This window comes from Sander vitreus, chromosome 13 (genome assembly GCF_031162955.1).
Source record: "Sander vitreus isolate 19-12246 chromosome 13, sanVit1, whole genome shotgun sequence".
Lineage (NCBI taxonomy): Eukaryota > Metazoa > Chordata > Actinopteri > Perciformes > Percidae > Sander > Sander vitreus.
In genome coordinates, this window is record NC_135867.1 from 14,963,883 (window position 1) to 14,982,454 (window position 18,572).

Sequence of the window (18,572 nt, forward strand, 5' to 3'; positions counted from 1 at the left end):
GACATGATGCTGCTGTTGACTCAAACCGCTCCCTTAGCTGCCTGTGGGCCCTGACCTGAGCCTAAAGCACTTGGATGCTTCCTCTTGTCAACAAATACAATTCAAACTTGCCACAGAATCCCTGGGAACTTCCAAAACAATTTTTATTTATGTTCTTAAATTTGTGTTACCCTTTTTTTTTTTTTTGCTCATGTTGATTACGGTTTTGTTCCTCCACTCTCCTCTTTGGAAAGCCTCCAAAGTGCTGAAGATTGCGTCTTACCCCATTTCACCCACCGCCTGTGGTAACATGGTGGCAGACTAAGGAAAAAGAGGCAAAGTGGGACAATTTTAATTATCCTCCCATTCTAATTGCTTCAATCTCCACAGTGTTTCACATCATTTAGTGGAGACAAATGAGTGTCTGGCTAGCCTGAGGAAACGCAGAGGTTCATTATTTTAGACAAAGCACAGAGCCACCTCCTCAATATGATAAACCAACTGGAGTATAAGACGGTGATTGCTTGTGATAACGGTGATAATAGAGATGACGGTGATTGCTGGTGTTCTCCAAGGTGTAGTCAGCCTCACTGACAAGTGCTGGTTAGAATTTACAAAACCTATCAGTTTGGCTTGGGGGTATTTGACATGGGAAATGCAAATCATTCAGTGTGTTAGTGGGGGAGGGGGGTAGTTTTCATCAAGATGTTTTGATTGACTCGTGATGGTATAATTCAGATTAAATAGCTCCTTGCATGCAGTGCATTTGTTTAATGTAGTTACGGACTACTAAATAGTGTCTTTAACTTCCAGTAATTTTTAGCCTTAAAATTATTTCTTTAAAATTGTTCTTTCACTTGCCTCTTCTCATTGCCCTCCATACAGCTTGGTCCTAGTTGGTGCTGTCATCTGTCTTCCACTAGGTGGAGCACTGTGCTGATTAATGAAGCCTTCCATTACTGAGCATACAACCAAGAACAGATCTGCTTCAAAATCAAGTATAATTACCAATATTGATTGAAATATTTCAGTATTCAGCCATTTATAGATTGCATTTATTGTGCGTATAATATATGGTAGTCTATAATTTAGATTAATTTAAACTAGGGCTGTCAGCATTAACACATTAATCGCGATGCGATTAAGGGCCGAGCATAATGCGTTCATTATTTTTAATCGCATGCCGCCATTTATTAATTTATTTTACACTTCACTCGGCTTTGCGTTGTGCCTAACAACGCCCCTTAGCTGTTCTAAAATGACTAGAATCTAGCTAGGCTACTATTTTGACCCTTTGCCGCACCTTTACTTATCATCAAGCTGCCAAACTTCCTCGTAACACATCCTGCTGCTGCAGGCATGATGGAGAAAGACAGCAGCAACGCAATTCTGAATGGCGCTTTTTATTTTCCAAAACTCCCGGACGGCTCAGTAGACAAGTCGAAAGCCATATGCACATTGTGTAAAGCCGAATTAAAATATCACCGAAGCACGTCAAGCTGGAGTTACCACCTACGAGCCAAGCATAGTACAGTTAACGTGACTCAGGTTGATGCTAGCAGGCTCAGGCAAAGCACTATTTTGGGGAGTGCTACTTGCCGACCTGTGGATGAAACCAAATCCAAAAAAATGACCATAGCGCTTGCAAAATGGGTGGCAACTAACTGCAGACCTGTCAGCATCGTAAGTCTCAGGTCTTAAAGACGTACTACGGTTGGCATGTTCTGAGTTGTGCAATTATGACAGATTCACACATTTTTCTTTTGTTTACAGTAAATAAATAAATACAAATCTTAAAGTAAAGTTCATAAAGCAACTTTCTTTGCATTCATTTGATTCCCAATCAAGATACACTTCCATTGTTAATACGTACTTAAACAGTTCTGAAATGCAAAATAATAGCATTTTAATCATGTGATAAAACATGCGATTAATCGCGATTTAACTATAGAAATTCAGCGATTAAGAAATTTATCATTTGACAGCCCTAATTTAAACATGGAAACGGGATTTTCTTTAACTGGTTGAGTTGTAGGAGGAAGATTGCAGTCCGCAAATCAACTGCCTTAAAGTGTAAATGTTCATGCATAGATTTATAAAGACTGATGTCGGAACATAATCATCCTTTCCCTTCAGATTAAATGATTAAAGTGTCTCTCTCTCTCGTTATGGTGTATCTCATCATTCCATGCAGGGATTTATGGATTTGCATGTTTCCCTGATTTTAGATGAAACTGAACTTCAAGACTCTCCCTCCTTTTCCTCCCCTCCCCCCTCTCTTTGTTCACTGACAAGTACATTCCTGCTCTTGAGTATGAGTACATGCCATCACAATTGCTATATTTTTATTTACTTATACATAGTGTATAATACTACATGTCGCTACATTCAATATACCAAGTGTGTATAATGTGTATGATGTGTTTCTGTCTGCCAGGTTATGTGGATATGTGTAATCTGTTTATCCTGGCTCTCACTGTTCAGCTGACTGGTGTGCGGGCAGGTTTGTGCTTGCCTCCACGCTCCTCTCTCATGCTGTACTTGTGTTCTGAAGGGCGGATCTAGGATGCAGTACATTTTGTAAAGGCATAAAGATTTGTCTTTGGGTTAGGAAATCCATGTGTTGGACTAACTCGAGAAAAGGTATTGCTGCCGGAGCTCTCTTTATTTACTTCCTGCCTGTCTCTAAATGTTTTATATATTCTTTGCTAAGCTGTTGTCTTTCTCATGTGTCTGAGGTCAAATTGCTGCGTATTGCATGTGTGTTGGTCCGTGTGTCTGCATACATATGCTCATTTGCTGATTACTGATTTGGAGTTTTTTTTTTTTTTTAATCAGACTTGATGGACATTTTCAAAACCACCCTTGCATTTGACAAAAGGTTGCATATCTTTCATGAAGTTTTCACAGCAAAGATCTTTCAAAGATCTATTTCAGCTAAGATCGTGATCACATGCTTGTGGAATGTATCAACCATTATTCCAGCTTTGGGGAAGAAAATCATTGATTTTCCCCTCATATTATTACAGCCTTTACATTATTTTCTTATCTCCCTTCTCTGGGCTGTAAATGTTCTTATTCCTGCAAGTATTATGTAACTCTTGATTCTCAGGAAAGACAAGTGTGCAGCAGGTGTGCTATGGTGAGCCATCATTGGAATGACAAATGTGGCAATGGAAAGTGAATTTTCAGGCTTCAGATGGAAGCAATTACAGTATGGTACGATAACTTGAAGATCCAGTCTGACCTGGATCAAAAGGTATATCATTTGTAGAATATACTTGTATAAGCTGCTTCGACTACCATGAGGAGATGTTAAATGCATCAGGGCATTTCATATTTTGCTGGGTATGTTTTATTTCATATTGGTGTCGGGATTTGTTCCTTTCAATCATGTAATCTTGCTTGCTTGAGTTGATGCTTCTGGAATTTCGAAAACTCATTTTGAAACATGAGAGGGAGTTTAATAAGGCTGCTGTTATAAGTGTGGTGACAAGTATCTGTGAGTTGCGATGTATGAGAGAGGGAGATGTGCCTGTTGTCATGCTGTTCCTGTGTTTGGCTCTCACCACCCACTGTCTCCTCCCCTCCCCTTCTGTCCTTTCTCCTCTTTTCTTTCATCTCTCGTGAGGATGTGATGTTTGATCTTATTTAACGTTGTATTCTCCGTTGCTGCTGCTCTCAAGCACTTGGACAGAAGTGAAATGGGCAACAACGACAGAGGGAGAAGAAGAGAGATGACGGGAGCATGCAGAGGCAGTCCTGATAGAGACAGATTGGAAAGATGCTTTAGGATAAGGTGGCATGAGTGTGCTGTTTATTGAGTCGGTTTTATTCAATCTGTGTTTTGACCTATTTGTTTAGCTGTAATGGTTTTACCAGCAAAAGTGTTTTACAGAGCAGTGAGTGTTGAATAGCAGGTACTTACTTTTACTCTTTTGATCGGTTTGTCTGGACACGTTCTTGCACAGTGTATCCATCTTACATTTTTGAGAAGGATGCTGTAAAAACGAATCCTTCTGGCACTGAGTGGCACAGACGAACAGAAGCTACCTGGATTGGAAAAGCAGGACAGGAAATGGCCGACAGTCAAACCCTGTTTGACCTGCCAGCATGGCAGCCTTTAGGAGGAGCAGGAACTCCAGATGCTCGACCGAATCCATCTATGATATGTTACAGCTGGTGAGCCATGTGTGTGTCTGTGATCGCTTGTGTTGTGGATATGATCCTGCCGACGTCAGTGATTATGTGATGGTGCCAGCAGTGCCAAGGTTAGACGTTCAATTCCCAGCAGAGCAACACATTTCCATTATAACAATTAATGGAAGACTTGTGACCGATCACACATCTTGATTACATGACCTGCAGTGTTCAGACCTTATTATATCATCCTCTTTATTTATATTTACCATGTATTTGTGCATGTTAGCATGACATGCCCTACCTACATTTTGTATGGTATAATATTTTACATACCTTTTTAGTTGTTTACTCCCCCTGATTATTTTTGTTGACACCCCCAAGGTTTCCTACAGGTATTTGCTTTTTATCAAGTATGTTAGAAGAGAGAGGGTTAGCTTGAGGTGGGGGTAGCTATACCTGTTCAACTTGTTTGTGTGTAGTGGCTTAAAATCTTTTCAGAGCCACACACACCCAGACACACACAGACATGCAAAGCTATACCAGAAATGGAAATAATTATTGTTTTGGACTTGCCTTCTTTTGATTCTGCAGCGTGAATGACTTGGACGTTAAGGATTTAATTAGACATGATAGGCTGTATTATCTTACTTGCAATTTATACTTTTGGTTTATTTTGTGGTATTTTGATGGTTTCCTTCAAGTGACTGAAGATGCTCATCTTGACTTGATGGGAAGAATTTCAGTATCTGCGTGCGTGTGTGTCGAAACTGGTTTGAATACCACAATGGAAAATTGTTTGCCATCGCTGAAGCCCAGCCGAAGACAAGCCATGGAATCAGGAAAGGCAAGCCATGTCCACCAGCTGTCTGTAAATCACTCAGTTGGAACACATGCAGACAGTGTGTTGTCACAGATTACAATCAAACACTTTCACTGACCCCACATAAATGAGGGATGTTTTTGTGACATACATTTGCAAAAGTACATTCGATAAATTACACTAATGACTGCAGGGTTAAATTGGAAGCATTAATGCTTCAATAATGGCTGAAAATTAGATTGCTTTTGCTTTCTGTAGACGTACACAACAAAGATCCACTGCGTCTAGTTGTGCCATTTTGTGGTTTCATTGTGCTTGTTTGAGTCTTAAATGTGTCCCAAGAAAGGCAATGCTTTTGTCCTGCCTTACCAATTCAGTTTTTTTATTTTTTTAAAAGGTTACATTTTATAAAAGACAGTTACAATGCAATTAGGGGGAGTTTTGTTGAGGTGAGAATTAAGTGTGTAGTGTTTTAGATAGGAGTTGCATTAAATGAGACATGAGTATGAATCCCTTGCAATCAGTGTATGGACTTGGGTGATTCATTCACCCCCATTTCAAGGAGATTCTTATTTTTATAATTGTCTCTTTAATATACTAGTCCTTGCTGAGTAGAGATAGTGAAAAGATCTACATGTACATCCCTCTCTCATCTCTCAACAGACCTGGCATCAGCCTGCCTGGACTTGGTGTGCAAACAATCCCATGAAATCACAGGTTCACCAATGTTTGGGTAACACTTTACAATAAGGTACACAACAATGTAGTTACTGAGGAACGAATGAGGAACAACTGGTTAGTTAATGAGTAGTTGCTGATTAACTGATTCAGCACTGATTAATTACTGTATTTATGCATCCTACTGAGTGGTTAATCATTAACGAATGATTAGTTAAGCATCGACTACCATAAGTAAAGCATTGTGCGTACCTGGATATAAAGTGATGCATCATACTGAGTGGTTAATGAATACTTAAGAATTGATCCCCATTTGTGAAGCATTGGCATAGCATACAGTAACTAATCGTTAGTGCTGAATCAGCATTAATCAGTAACTACCTATTAACTAACCAGTCACTCCTCATTCATTAATATAGTAACTGCCAGTCCGTTTACCAGTAACTTCTCATTAGTGCTTGAATCACCTCATTCGTTACTCTACCTACATTTTTGTGTACCCTTTTTTTGAAATGTTACCAATGTTTGATATACATCCAAACGTAGTGGAATTTGTGTTTATAGGTAGTGGTGGTAATGGTTAATTATTAGGTTGTATTTGTATACGTTGGAAAGATTAATAACGGTTTTCTGTATCGTAGAAGTAAGTATTGCTCAGGTACATTTCAGATGTGCCTTAAAACATCCAGCCTCTCACTTTTGATGATGCTGCTATGTCATCTTCGCAGCCTTGGGACTATAAAAGAAATGGTCAGATGTGGACAGAACCTCTTGATCCTCACTACTTATGTTCTTGCGTGGGTTCCAGTTTGTCATTCTCAAACTGCTGTTGCATGGAACATGATGCATCTGTGCTTTTTTCAGAAGTTGTTGTCCCTTTCTTTGCAAAGTCGAGAGAGAGCGAGAGAGAGATTTAAATACATATACACCTTTTAGGAAGACGGGAACTTCAGAGAGTTGGGACGGCACTGCACAATAACACATCCTGGTTAAACTGTACTGCCTGCTTAATTATTTACTCAATTAACTGTTTATTAAATGCTTATGTGTAAGTCATCAAGGTCTCCAACATTCTTCATGTATGTGAAATGAGATGTGCTGCTTCTGAGTTTTTCCTTTACAGTATGCATCTCTGTATGAGCATTATGAATATTGGCAAGTGATATGGCATGTGATATGCTTTTATCGTATTTTGCTCTACAAGTTTACATCCAATACATGATTTCTTATTTTTGTGTCTGTTATATTTCCCTTTCCTTTTCACAGTAGCTCTGAGGAGAACAAATACATTTTAACATGTCAAAAATGCACTAATAGCCTTCTCTGATATGAAATGACCCTTTTTAAAGCATTCTCAAAAATGTGTAGAATGTGACATGTTCTTTGTCTCTTTCTGTACAGAGCACAGAGCAGGTGACTGCTTTCTGCCGCAGTCTCCATGACATGAATCCCCTGGAGTGCCCTATGTCATCCTCCTCATCGTCATCCTCGTCGTCCCTATCCCCGAGCCCTGTGTCAGCTTTTCCGCCCACAGCAGGCACTGCCACCCAGAGACAGCTCTCCCACGCAGACAAACTCCGCAAGGTCATCAATGAGCTGGTGGAGACGGAGAAGACTTATGTCAAAGTCAGTACGAGCTCTCCTAAGATAATCTTTACCCTACAAATTGATACTTAGTGGATCATGTGTAGCTGTTTAATGATAATGAACACACTGTTCTGGTAAAACTACACTACACCACTTGTTGTTGTTGGGCGTGTCATAATCATTGTAATAGGCGAGCAGAACATTGGTACAGTATGCTTTTGGTGTCATGGTATGTTATGTTCCTACCTGTGAGAACTGATTTCTTTCCGTTATTTAACATTCTCAGTCATAACTCCACCTTAAACAGACGCCCACACATGCCCTTTCTCATTCCTCTTTGAACTACTGATTATCTTGTTCATATCTTTGTCTTTTTTAGGACTTGAGCTGTCTAATAGAGTGCTACTTGACACCTTTGCAGAAAGAGAGCTTCCTTACACAGGATGAGGTACTTCTATCTGATCTTTATAATCGTAGAATAAAAAACTGTAAATGAATTGTTGATATACATAACATTGAATGAATAGAAATATAGAAGAGACATAGTGACGCTTCGTGTGTGTTGTAGCTGGACGTTTTGTTCGGTAACCTCGGGGAGATGGTGGAGTTCCAGGTGGAGTTTCTCCGGACGCTGGAAGATGGAATCGGACTGGTGCCAGATCTGGACAGACTAGAAAGGGTGGATCAGTTTAAGGTGAAGGAACATTGATCTCCTGAACTCTGCATCTTTCCGTTTTTAATCCCCTAGTAATTCTGTCGCACTTTAGGGTCACTTCCACTTGGTACTGCTGTTTAGAACTAGCTATTACATGGATCGTTCATGATATACTGTATGCCTTATGATGTTATCGCAGACATGAGTTTACCCTGACTTGCATTTCTCTAACCCCCGTGGGCCTCTGAAACAAATCATTCACTTTGACTCTAAAAGGGTCAAACATTTGCTTATAAAAGTAAAAATAAGTAATTCCCATTTACTATAGTGCAGCCTCGATTTAAAAATATATATATATATATATATTTCTATTGTGATAGCATAACATGCTTGTTTGTTTCAGAAAGTGCTGTTCTCTTTGGGTGGTTCCTTCCTGTATTATGCCGATCGCTTCAAGATCTACAGCGCCTTCTGCGCCAGCCACACCAAGGTCCCAAAGGTCCTGGCTAAAGGTAAAACCATGCACACATTGACTGGCATCAAGCTACGAGCCACCACATACTCCTCTGATACTTATATGGTAGTTTATTGCTTTCTAGCATCAGTGGCAGCTGATAGCTCAGGGACTAGTGTAGCACAGGAAGCGTGTTTTATTTACATACCCTGCTGTATAAGGGGCGAGCTGCAACTAGTATCGGCACAGTGAGGCATAAACTTGAGTCGTCAGCGTGTGATCACACAGTTGAGAGGTATTTGAAAGTACAGTGGCGTTCTGCAGTTACTACCGCAGTAGCTACCTTGACAGACACTTCAATGGCCACCTGTTTATGGTTTTTCATCTTAAGATGCAAGTTCTCCTTGTAGTTTCCTTGCCAACTGTACAAAATGAATAAAAGCTCATATTTCTGCCCCTCCAGCAAAGACTGACCCAGATTTCAAGGCTTTCCTGGCTGAGAGAAACCCCAGACAGCAACATTCCTCCACTCTGGAGTCTTACCTGATCAAACCCATCCAGAGGGTCCTGAAGTACCCGCTGCTGCTAAAGGAGCTCTACTCTCTTACTGACCCTGACAGTGAGGAACACTACCACCTGGATGGTAAGCCAGTGTCTTTTATTTATTATTTACATGCACTTTTTGATGCAGCACTTAACTGCTGTGAAACTGTATAATATCAGCTTCAGACCCGTGGAACTATAATTAATGAGGATACAAGAAATGATGGTAATTATGACTTGGAGATGATGAATGTTTGTCCCATTCAGTTGCAATGAAGGCCATGAACAAAGTTGCAAGTCACATCAATGAGATGCAAAAGCTTCATGAGGAGTACGGCGCTGTTTTCGACCAGCTCATCAACGAACAGACAGCAGATAAAAAAGAGGTAAACATCATAATGTACATTTCATTCAAGGTTATCAATCAGGAATCCAAAGGATTTTCCAGTAACTAAAAGGAATATATCAATGCCTGTTTATTCCAGGTGGCTGACCTCTCCATGGGGGATCTTTTGCTACATTCGACTGTAGTGTGGATCAACCCTCCAGGCTCTTTGGTCAAGAGCAAAAAGGACCCTGATTTGGCTGCTTTTGGTAAGGGCTAATGTTTTAATTTTGAATTATATTGTGGTATTGATTATGCCATACTATTGTCTTTCTGTGTATAGGGATTTCTTAGATTGAAATATTTTTAATTTCTAAAAGTTTCAGCTGTTTACACCGGAATGGAGACCTTTTACATAATTACAGCTAGAAGTATTCTTCATGCATTTAAAGGCTTTGTTTAGATTTACCTAACTATAGCCAATACAATTAGATATAGAAGTAGAATTTATTGCATTTAGACGACATGCCTTTTTGCATCTTTACCCACTGGATTGGTCAAAACATTATATAACTGTGAAAATCCTGTCACATCTGCAGGATTTCAGATGGACAAATGTGTAAAGTGCTCATTCCCGTGTACTAAATACTAAAAGTGTGTGTGATGTTTTCATATGGGTGAATAAGCAAATATTTTCCAGTTACACTTTTCTCAGCAACAACAGAGCAATGCTACTGTATGTCTACTGTTCTCTGCTCTGAAGAAATGCTGCATGTTGTATCTTCACACTTGCAGGCACATGGCACTTTACTATATCCCACATAATCCTGTCATGCATAGTGTGACAATGGGTGCTACAGTATTTCAGTTGGTGAGGAAATAGCCTTGGTAAAAGGAAGGAAGGAAGGACCCAGTTGGGGATATAACACAAGATCTATTTCTTTACTTTTCACATAAAGTGCATCATGCTATCCTTACATTAATGGGATCACATGCTATTCTCACACACCCAGAAGTGCCCTGTGTTTTAAAATTGTACTCGGCTCAGACACCTTTTGGATATAAATATTACATCTACATGGTATAAGGGTTTTTCCTGGCAAGGCCATAAGGAGTGGATGTGGTGGCTTTGTGCATGTGATGTCGTGACTTTGATCCATTTTCACATTTTGTGCTGCTGATATAGCATGCCAGGAGTTTGAGGCTATTTTTTTTTTTTTTTAAATAAAAGATGTGACTTCAAGTGTCCATTGACATACTGCATTAAGCTGTCACCGTAGTAAATCATTTAATGAAAAGTCTTTTGTTTATGCGATGAATGAATGCAGACCCTCCTAATAGCTTCCATCTCTCCCTTTTCCTCATTTAGTGTTTAAAACAGCGGTTGTATTTGTGTACAAAGACAGCTCCAAGCACAGGAAAAAAATCGTGAGTACTGTTGTTCCTTTCTGTTGATTAATCCAGTCAGAGAAACACTGTTGTAGGATGTACCGTACAGATTGGGGCTCTCGGCTTTCCCTGAAGAAGCTGAAGCTTTTATAGATAAAAAGATTTGGATGGACATTGAGACCACAAAGAAGTTTAAGATTAATGTATTTCAATATGGGACAATATACTTAATTGAATAAGGGAAGTTATTAGCAATTTAATAGACTGAGGAGACTTTTATGCACACTTCTACTGTTCCCCTTGTTCAGTGCCTTCTGTCATTGCACTATTGTGCTCTCTGCTGTCATGTTGATGTATTGCAGTGGTTGTTTTGTTAGATATCCAACCAGTCTCTCTCTCTTTCAGGGTGGATCTCACCGTGCGTCTGTGAGTGATGACAAAGATCCTTTCCGTTTCCGTCACATGATTGCAACGGACTCTCTGCAAGTCCGTGCCCTTGCAAGTAGGTTGATTTAAATACATTACCATGTAGTAAATGTAATTTTGAATCTTGCATCACCATTTCTCCAGGTATTATTAGCACTTTAAGGACTGGTTTGGTCTCTCAGATTGCTGTTACGGACAGTTCTATTTTAGTGAATAGTCAATCCCATAGTTGGTTCACACACCAAACTCATTTTCTCACTTTTTCTGCCCCAACCTAGTTGACTTGTATAGAAAACAAACCACATTGATGTACGTGATTAAAATACAAAAAAGTAGATAAATAGTTTAATGTAGATACCAAATCACTGATACATTCTTTTTTTTTTTTTCCTCAGGTTTTTAAAAGTTCAGTGAGAAAGCTGCAGCATAACTTTCAGAACCTTCAGAAAAACATTTTAATTATCCAATCTTTAGTCTAAAATATGTATTGGACAAGAATTTAAATGTTTAGACAAAGCTTTTTGAGGCGCCATGTGGAGACTTTAATTTGTCTTGCCAGAGAAGCATAGATCTCATTGATATTATCAGTCAGCCAGATGTCTCCATAATGAAAGTCTGTTCAGTGGGGAAACTTGAAGTGTGATAGATAGATAGATAGATAGATAGATAGATAGATAGATAGATAGATATATATATAGATATATATATATATATATATATATATATATATATATATATATATATATATATATATATATGCACATGCTACAGATTGTGCTTAATGAATACACACTTGTATTACACATTATTCTGAGAATATGTCATGAATCTGCACCATAGGTCTGTTATTAATGTCTCCCAAGGGAGATGTTGGACTTTACAATTAGTATTTTGGTTGTGCCTTAACTAGATTTTTGCTCCTTTCCCCAGTAATTTTGCACACCACTTGGAAGTGCATGTAAGCCCAAATCATATTGTTCTTTAGGAATAAATGTATACTGCATTTTTATGTTGAGGTCATAGTAAAAGTTCATTTGCATGTGAGGGCGTCTGTCATCCAAAACCACAAAGGTGGTTTCTGATGACTTAATATTTTCTGACAGTGGCTGCAAAGGCTCTGAAGTCAACTCAGTGTTGCTACTTTTCTTTACCACAAAATAAATAACCTTTTTGTAAACAAAATAAAATGGATACCTATTAAGTCTGCGTGCAATGGCCGAGATCAACCTTAAATCATCCTTCGGCAATTCAGCTCAAGTGTTATCGTTTATCTGCCTAATGGCCTATTGTTAAGGGGAAAGAAATTGACAGAAATTAACTGAATGCTTTTCTAAATTTTCCCCTCTTCTCTCCCTCCTCTCAGACTCTGAGGGTACAGCGGTGTGCGAGATAGTTCACACAAGATCTGAATCTGAAGGACGACCAGAGAGAACCTTCCAGTTGTGCTGCAGGTATGATCTTGTTTCCAAAACTGTACACGTGTATTCAAAACATGTGACCTGAAGGTATGCGACGTCGCTCAAAAGACTCTTCTCTTGTACGTTATTTTTAAGTTCTTACGTTTTGTCCATTTTGCAGTTCTCCAGATAGTAAGAAGGACTTCCTGAAAGCAGTCCACTCTATCCTAAGGGAAAAACAGCGGCGGCAGCTTCTTAAGACAGAGTCTCTGCCACCCAACCAGCAGTACGTCCCATTTGGGGGCAAACGTCTGTGTGCCCTCAAAGGGACGCGGACCACCATGAACAGAGCAGGTGACAAACGCTTAAGTATAGCCTCCAGTTCACAGGACAAGAAGGGCCTACAATGTTTGTACATGACATTAACAAGATAAAATATGGTATCCTTTTTATCTTTTTATTTATTTTTTTCTTTTTTTTCTGTCTATATAGCATCAGCTCCATCACGAACACTGGCCCGCAGGAAGCTGGTGAGGAACCGCTTCACCATCGACACCGACCTGGTTTTCCATGGCAACAACAACCGCAACGATTCAGATGCCTCCCACCACTCTTCATCCCCTTCCTCTTCGTCACTGTCCAAGCATGCCCTTCCTCAATCCCACAAACCTCAAGGAGAGGACACAGACCGTTGGGTGGAGGAGCAGTTTGACTTGGGTTGCTACGAAGACCAGGGTGAGGGCATCGACATGGGGAAGGTGAAGGAGACAGACATTTTGAGCGACGACGACGAATACTGCAAGTCTGTCCGAGCCGCGTCGGCAGAACCAGCCGACCTGGAGGGGAGGATGGGGGGACTCGACCTACAGGGCAGAGAGATGAGGAGCCACAACCTGAACGGACGAGTGGAGTCTGGAAGTGAGTTGATGCTGAGTGGGATGCAGGAGGAGGAAGTTGATCGAATAAAGCATGGTGATGATTCAGGCTCTGTGGACTCTTTTACCTCCTGCGGTGTCTCTCTGTCCCACTGTGTGACCCCGACTCTAAAGCTTGCCCCCTTAAAGCATTGTGCTGTGGAAGGGGCCACAAACAAGGACCATGATGCCATCTGGGTGCGGCGGGAAGACTTTGCTAACGGGTGCAACAGTAATGTCTTCTGATTGGGGAATTATAGAAAACAAGATGAAGAAATGAGACAATGGTGGTTTCTGCCACTTTTACATACTGTAGGAGTGCAAGAAAATAGGGGAGAGATACAAGCTTTAAATATGTAGAATTTGGAGGTATTTGTGTATAGAAGGTATTAAACCTTAGCCAGTCCTCCCTGTGTCACTACACAACCCTCTTCTTCCCACCTCACCTGCATTTCCCTTGTTCCGACAATCCTAAAATATTGAAACACCAAGCAAGTAAGGAAAAGTAAAATATACTCAGATTTTCATCCCGGAACTGCTTAAACGTCAACACGAAAGAATACACGGTCCTCACTGTTTTGTACATACACCCAGGCATTACACACACCTGTGGAATTGTATGTGAACATATGAACAAGGACAGCACTGCATGTGCACGCAAGAAAACAAGCAAGTGTGTGTATGAACACTGTAACTGCGTAAAGTACACAGGAGCACAGACACAGTGACTCTCGGCAGCTACTGTACCGTGCACACGTTGTACTGAAGAGACGTCGTCACTGAACTGTGATCTTCTGGCCAAAAATGTCTATTTTTTAACACAGGAATATGGGTGTTATATTTTTCTGACTCAGAAACTGTGTTTGTATTTTAACACTCAAGGGCTGTGTGTTACTGAAATTATCTTCAGGGGCTTTTGGCTTAACGACTGCTGTGTAAAAGATGGTGAGATCCAACTAGCTTTATTGTGCTTTTAATTGTTTTTCAATATCGGCTGCACATTGGTGTATAGTCGGAGTACAATACAGTGCCGTTAACCTCTTGTATGAAAACGCTTTGAAGCTCACTTTTATCTCCTAGCATATAATTTTTTAAAAGACAGTCTACCTATTCTTTATTTAATTATTGCCTTTCTACTGTTATTATTATTTTTTTATTTTTTATGTTTACACCACACTCGGCTGCCAAGTGTTACAAACCACCTTTTGTGTGTTTGGTGCCAGAAACGGTCTCAAGAGAGCCAACACTTTTGCCCTTCACATGAATGTCCAGTCTATAATTTTGTTGCTCAAATATGCTGTTGTTATTTTGGTAACTGATGGATTTCATCAAGGTCATTAATATACTGGATCCTTTTTTTGCCCCCAGAGACCATGCTCTCTTCATGATCCACATCCTTGATAAATAGCATAATTCCAACGTTCCTGTTTTACTTGAATTTTCTTGGTTGTTTTTTGAAAGGAGGTATTCTACAGAGCCATGCTAGCGACTGTACGGTAACTTCAAGGAGAAGAGCGATCATGCAGTTGACCTGTCATCCTCTGACCGATTCAGACATCTTCTTCTTCTCTCTCTCCAGCTTCTTTGACCTTTTTGTCTTGTCTAGCAGCATCACAACACAGAGAAGCTGGTTGAGACAGACTTTACATCCATGACATTTGACATCAATTCCTACTATGTATATTTCCACTTCACCCCTCCTGCATTTCTTCCCATATCCACCAGGCTGTGCTATTTTACTATCTGCCATCACAACACGCTGATTGCTGAGCTCAACACTGTCGTGCGCACCTTAATGGATGTATTGAACATGCACTTAATACCCAACTGCGAGGGGGGGGAAATCTGCGAACTACTCTAATTCAGAGTGTGAGGGGAGGGAAATATTACACTTTGGATGTTCTTATTGTCTTTTTATTATGATGCTAGTTTCTTAGATTTTAGCTTTCTGGGTGATGATGCCCACTAGAGATGTTCAGACTGTGAGGGACAATCACCTGGCCTTGGTGGCAAATCCTGTGAGAACCCCTTGACTCCTCCCTTTGTAAAACTGTGTTCGTACATAAAACTGTGGAGTATTATCATTTTTAAGTTTTAAAATAAATTTTCTAAATTTAGTTTTGTGTAGAAGTGCTAATTATTTGTCATTTTGCACATGTGAGTCAAACGGCTACTTTCCTCTTCTACAACACTGATGCAAAGCTTAGAGACCTAGTGTTTTTATTAACATCACAACCGCCTCATTGAGGTTATTGGAAGATCACATTCAGTTGATCAAATACAAATCATTGATGCCACATGCTATTGAAGATTCAATTGCGGTTTAAAATTGTGTTGACTTTAAAGTATTGCAAAGGATGAAACAAAGGATCAGATCAGTTTTGATGGATAACTGAAAAAATATTCTGAAAGTGTAGAAGCAGGTACAACTTTAAAAGGAAGTGGAGGCTTGATTTAGTAAAAGTGTGGCATGGTATGAAGTAAAAGCCATCCCATATAAATGTCAAAGTAAAATGGACACAAATATACACAAAGAAATGTCTTTGAAATTCAATTCACAGAACCAGAGTGGACCAAGAAAAGAATTTCCGGTGTCCATAACATTCTGTTTTAAAATGTATTCTTTAATTCAATACTAACTAGTCCTATTTCTGCATCTCTAGCAGACATTTACATGCATGGTATATACCAGAGACACTTCTGCTCTATATTCATATCCGCAGAGTTTTCTGCCCAAGGACTCCTTCTGGAGAGGCTCCATGGTCATTTTCTGAGTTAAGTTTGTCTATAGGCTGTTTGTCAGAGGTCCAGGTAGAAGTTGCCAGTTTGGATCACATTGGCTCCCAGTTTTGAGAGAATTCACAACATTGACAACTGACGTAATGCAGATTTTGCTCGAGGAGAGCAAGACTTTATGATGGCTGGCACCTGGAATCTTTTGCCTTTTTCAAATGTCACCATATCACACAGCAGTCCAGAGTTAAACTACAGAAATCCAGAAGAGAATAGATGTTGCCTAGCCATATATTGTATGCTAGTCCTTTTAACAAAACATGGACAGAATAATTAAAATATGTATTCTGTCAGGTGGACGGTGGGTGACTGTTTTCACATTATTAATATTTAAATTACATCCCCATGTCCTGTAGTTGGGAAGGCATCCGGTGACCCAGTCAGATAAAGACTGCTTGTCTGCAGTGAGAGATAATCTGGCATCTGCCCTGTAACCTGAAGATTATTCTCCTCTCATCAGGACCGGTGGAGAGAACCGCTGCCAATCCATCTGCTCCTTAATCCAAACCAAATGCAGCCAAACTATCCAGAGAGAACCAGAATTAGACCATGGGGACATTCAGTGTAAAAGATTGTCTATCAAGTTTGAAAAAACAAAACCTATTATTTGGGGAAATACTGAATACAAAAATATTACTTGATTTAATGTATTATCAAATTGATGGCCACCATTCTTGCTTCAAACCTATTCTCTGTGGGGTAAAACAAAATCAAAATAGGGTGATTGAATATGCATAATGGACAGCTGTCGCCTAACCCAAATACCTGTAGATCATATGAGGCTACACTGGTCATGAACTACACATCACTTCCGTGGACAGTGGAGTAACAAACACTTGATTGGACGCCATGAAGTGTCTATTTCCACAATACCGCAACAACCAGGTATACCTAAATGTTTTTATTTTATTTTGAAAATTCGTACCGGAAATCAAATACATTTCGGCTTTCTTGACACTGATCTGTGCGCTCACTTTGCCTGTGTCTCCTGTCGCCTCGGAGGCGCACTGACTAGTGAGTAAAAGTGGACGTTCTTACTCGGGTCACTATTTCTTCGCAGCCAGTCGTTTTCAGATTCAGAAGATGTGACTTGTTGGATTGAATTTGTACAGGAAAGTTGGATTAACGTGACTGGTGGTCATCATTGTTCGTCTATTTGGTGCGACGGTGTGATGCAGAGTGGAAAGGATCGAATTGGGAATAAAACTTGAGTTACGCGCTGGCACATCAGGTGTTTCAGCGAATGGATATAAGCCGTTTCTTTCTGTCATGGTGTCAATACACGCGGTGAGTTCGCCTGGAGCACGATGGAGGAAAGAAAGAGACTTTTCTTCTATCTTTTCTTCGCAGCACAGCTCTGTCTGAGCTCAACACAAGTCCTCAGAATCGGTAAGCGCAACAGCTGTTTACGCACGGTGTTGTTGGCGAGTTGAACCAAGAGTAGTACTGTATGCTGTATGAATTGTCCCATTTTCTGTTAGAGATAGGAGAGCATCTGTCACTACATCCGATTGCAAGTCTGTGTCAAATACAGTTTTTGTTTATAGATTTCTCTTTTCTCCCTCATCCTATTTAGTATCACTTCAGTGGTATTTTGTGCCCTGTATCCCATGAACGTGATTATGGGATTACTTGTTCTTCATAGTATCTGGGTTATAGCAGGGGCGCAACTACCCAGTGTCAGAGGGGTATGCGGCAACAATTTTGGCGCCCCTCCCCCCAAAAACAAACAAACAAGTAAAATAAGTGTATGGGGTTTAAATAATAAAGGTTTATTTTAAAGTATATCAGTCCCTGTAGGCCTAGCATAATTACAAATAATTATATGGTATCTATATACATATATAAATGTACTTTATTTTCATTACAATAAATAAATCATCATTGATGGCATTCGAGCATATGCGTTGCAGATGTTTAAATTTGCGTTCTGATTTGTTTGCTACGTCCCCGCTGTCAGACATAGGCTAATTGTTATATTTCCCACATGTGCAGGGTTTTGATACAGAAATGCATTTTTCATTCGCAATGGCAAGATTAGCCTAATAGCATATAACAAAACATGTCAAATTATTTCGATTTGGCATTAGAAGTAATCAGACTTCATCTGTAAGCAACACTAACGTTAAAGTGCAAAATGAAACCAATGTGAGGAGGACTCAGAGCTTGAACTGGACATTTAGTGTGGTGTAATAGAACTCCTACCTGATGTCATCACTGGTCTCATCTCTACTTGATGCCATCGCCGACCTCATGTCTGTCTCATTCACTCCTTGCCTGTGTTCTTCTCCACTAAGACATATTGTCAAACAAACATTATGTAATATATTTTCCATATTAGTTTTTCCATATTAATAATATTAAGAAAAGAATCTGTTGGTATCAAGTGGCTCCCCCTACACGTCCACCTAATGTTAGACCTACCTGTTGCCTCCCCCTGTCTTTCCTCATCCACCATCCTCACACCTG

The 18,572-nt window shown here is 39.9% G+C and overlaps 2 protein-coding genes across 7 annotated transcripts in view; both read left to right on the forward strand.

Moving 5' to 3' along the window:
- The window catches only part of tiam1a (TIAM Rac1 associated GEF 1a), a 62,160-nt gene extending 46,733 nt beyond the window's left edge, over positions 1-15,427 (forward strand). For 2 of the 5 annotated variants that reach the window (XM_078265472.1, XM_078265476.1), the window contains 12 exons: positions 7,022-7,246; positions 7,587-7,655; positions 7,776-7,901; positions 8,266-8,374; positions 8,780-8,959; positions 9,127-9,245; positions 9,345-9,453; positions 10,554-10,612; positions 10,979-11,075; positions 12,363-12,450; positions 12,578-12,750; positions 12,889-15,427. In XM_078265472.1, the coding sequence (XP_078121598.1) occupies positions 7,022-7,246; positions 7,587-7,655; positions 7,776-7,901; positions 8,266-8,374; positions 8,780-8,959; positions 9,127-9,245; positions 9,345-9,453; positions 10,554-10,612; positions 10,979-11,075; positions 12,363-12,450; positions 12,578-12,750; positions 12,889-13,556 (2,022 nt within the window). In that variant the 3' untranslated portion in view covers positions 13,557-15,427. Of the gene's footprint in view, positions 1-2,447; positions 2,623-3,232; positions 3,328-3,598; positions 4,162-7,021; positions 7,247-7,586; positions 7,656-7,775; positions 7,902-8,265; positions 8,375-8,779; positions 8,960-9,126; positions 9,246-9,344; positions 9,454-10,553; positions 10,613-10,978; positions 11,076-12,362; positions 12,451-12,577; positions 12,751-12,888 lie in introns of those variants that run through there. The other 3 variants (XM_078265475.1, XM_078265474.1, XM_078265473.1) reach the window with 3 other exon arrangements.
- Positions 15,428-17,146: 1,719 nt separating this feature from the next.
- The window catches only part of grik1a (glutamate receptor, ionotropic, kainate 1a), a 31,036-nt gene continuing 29,610 nt past the window's right edge, over positions 17,147-18,572 (forward strand). For both annotated transcript variants that reach the window (XM_078265717.1, XM_078265718.1), the window contains exon 1: positions 17,147-17,492. In XM_078265717.1, coding sequence (XP_078121843.1) covers positions 17,411-17,492 — 82 coding nt within the window. In that variant the 5' untranslated portion in view covers positions 17,147-17,410. The remainder of the gene's footprint in view (positions 17,493-18,572) is intronic.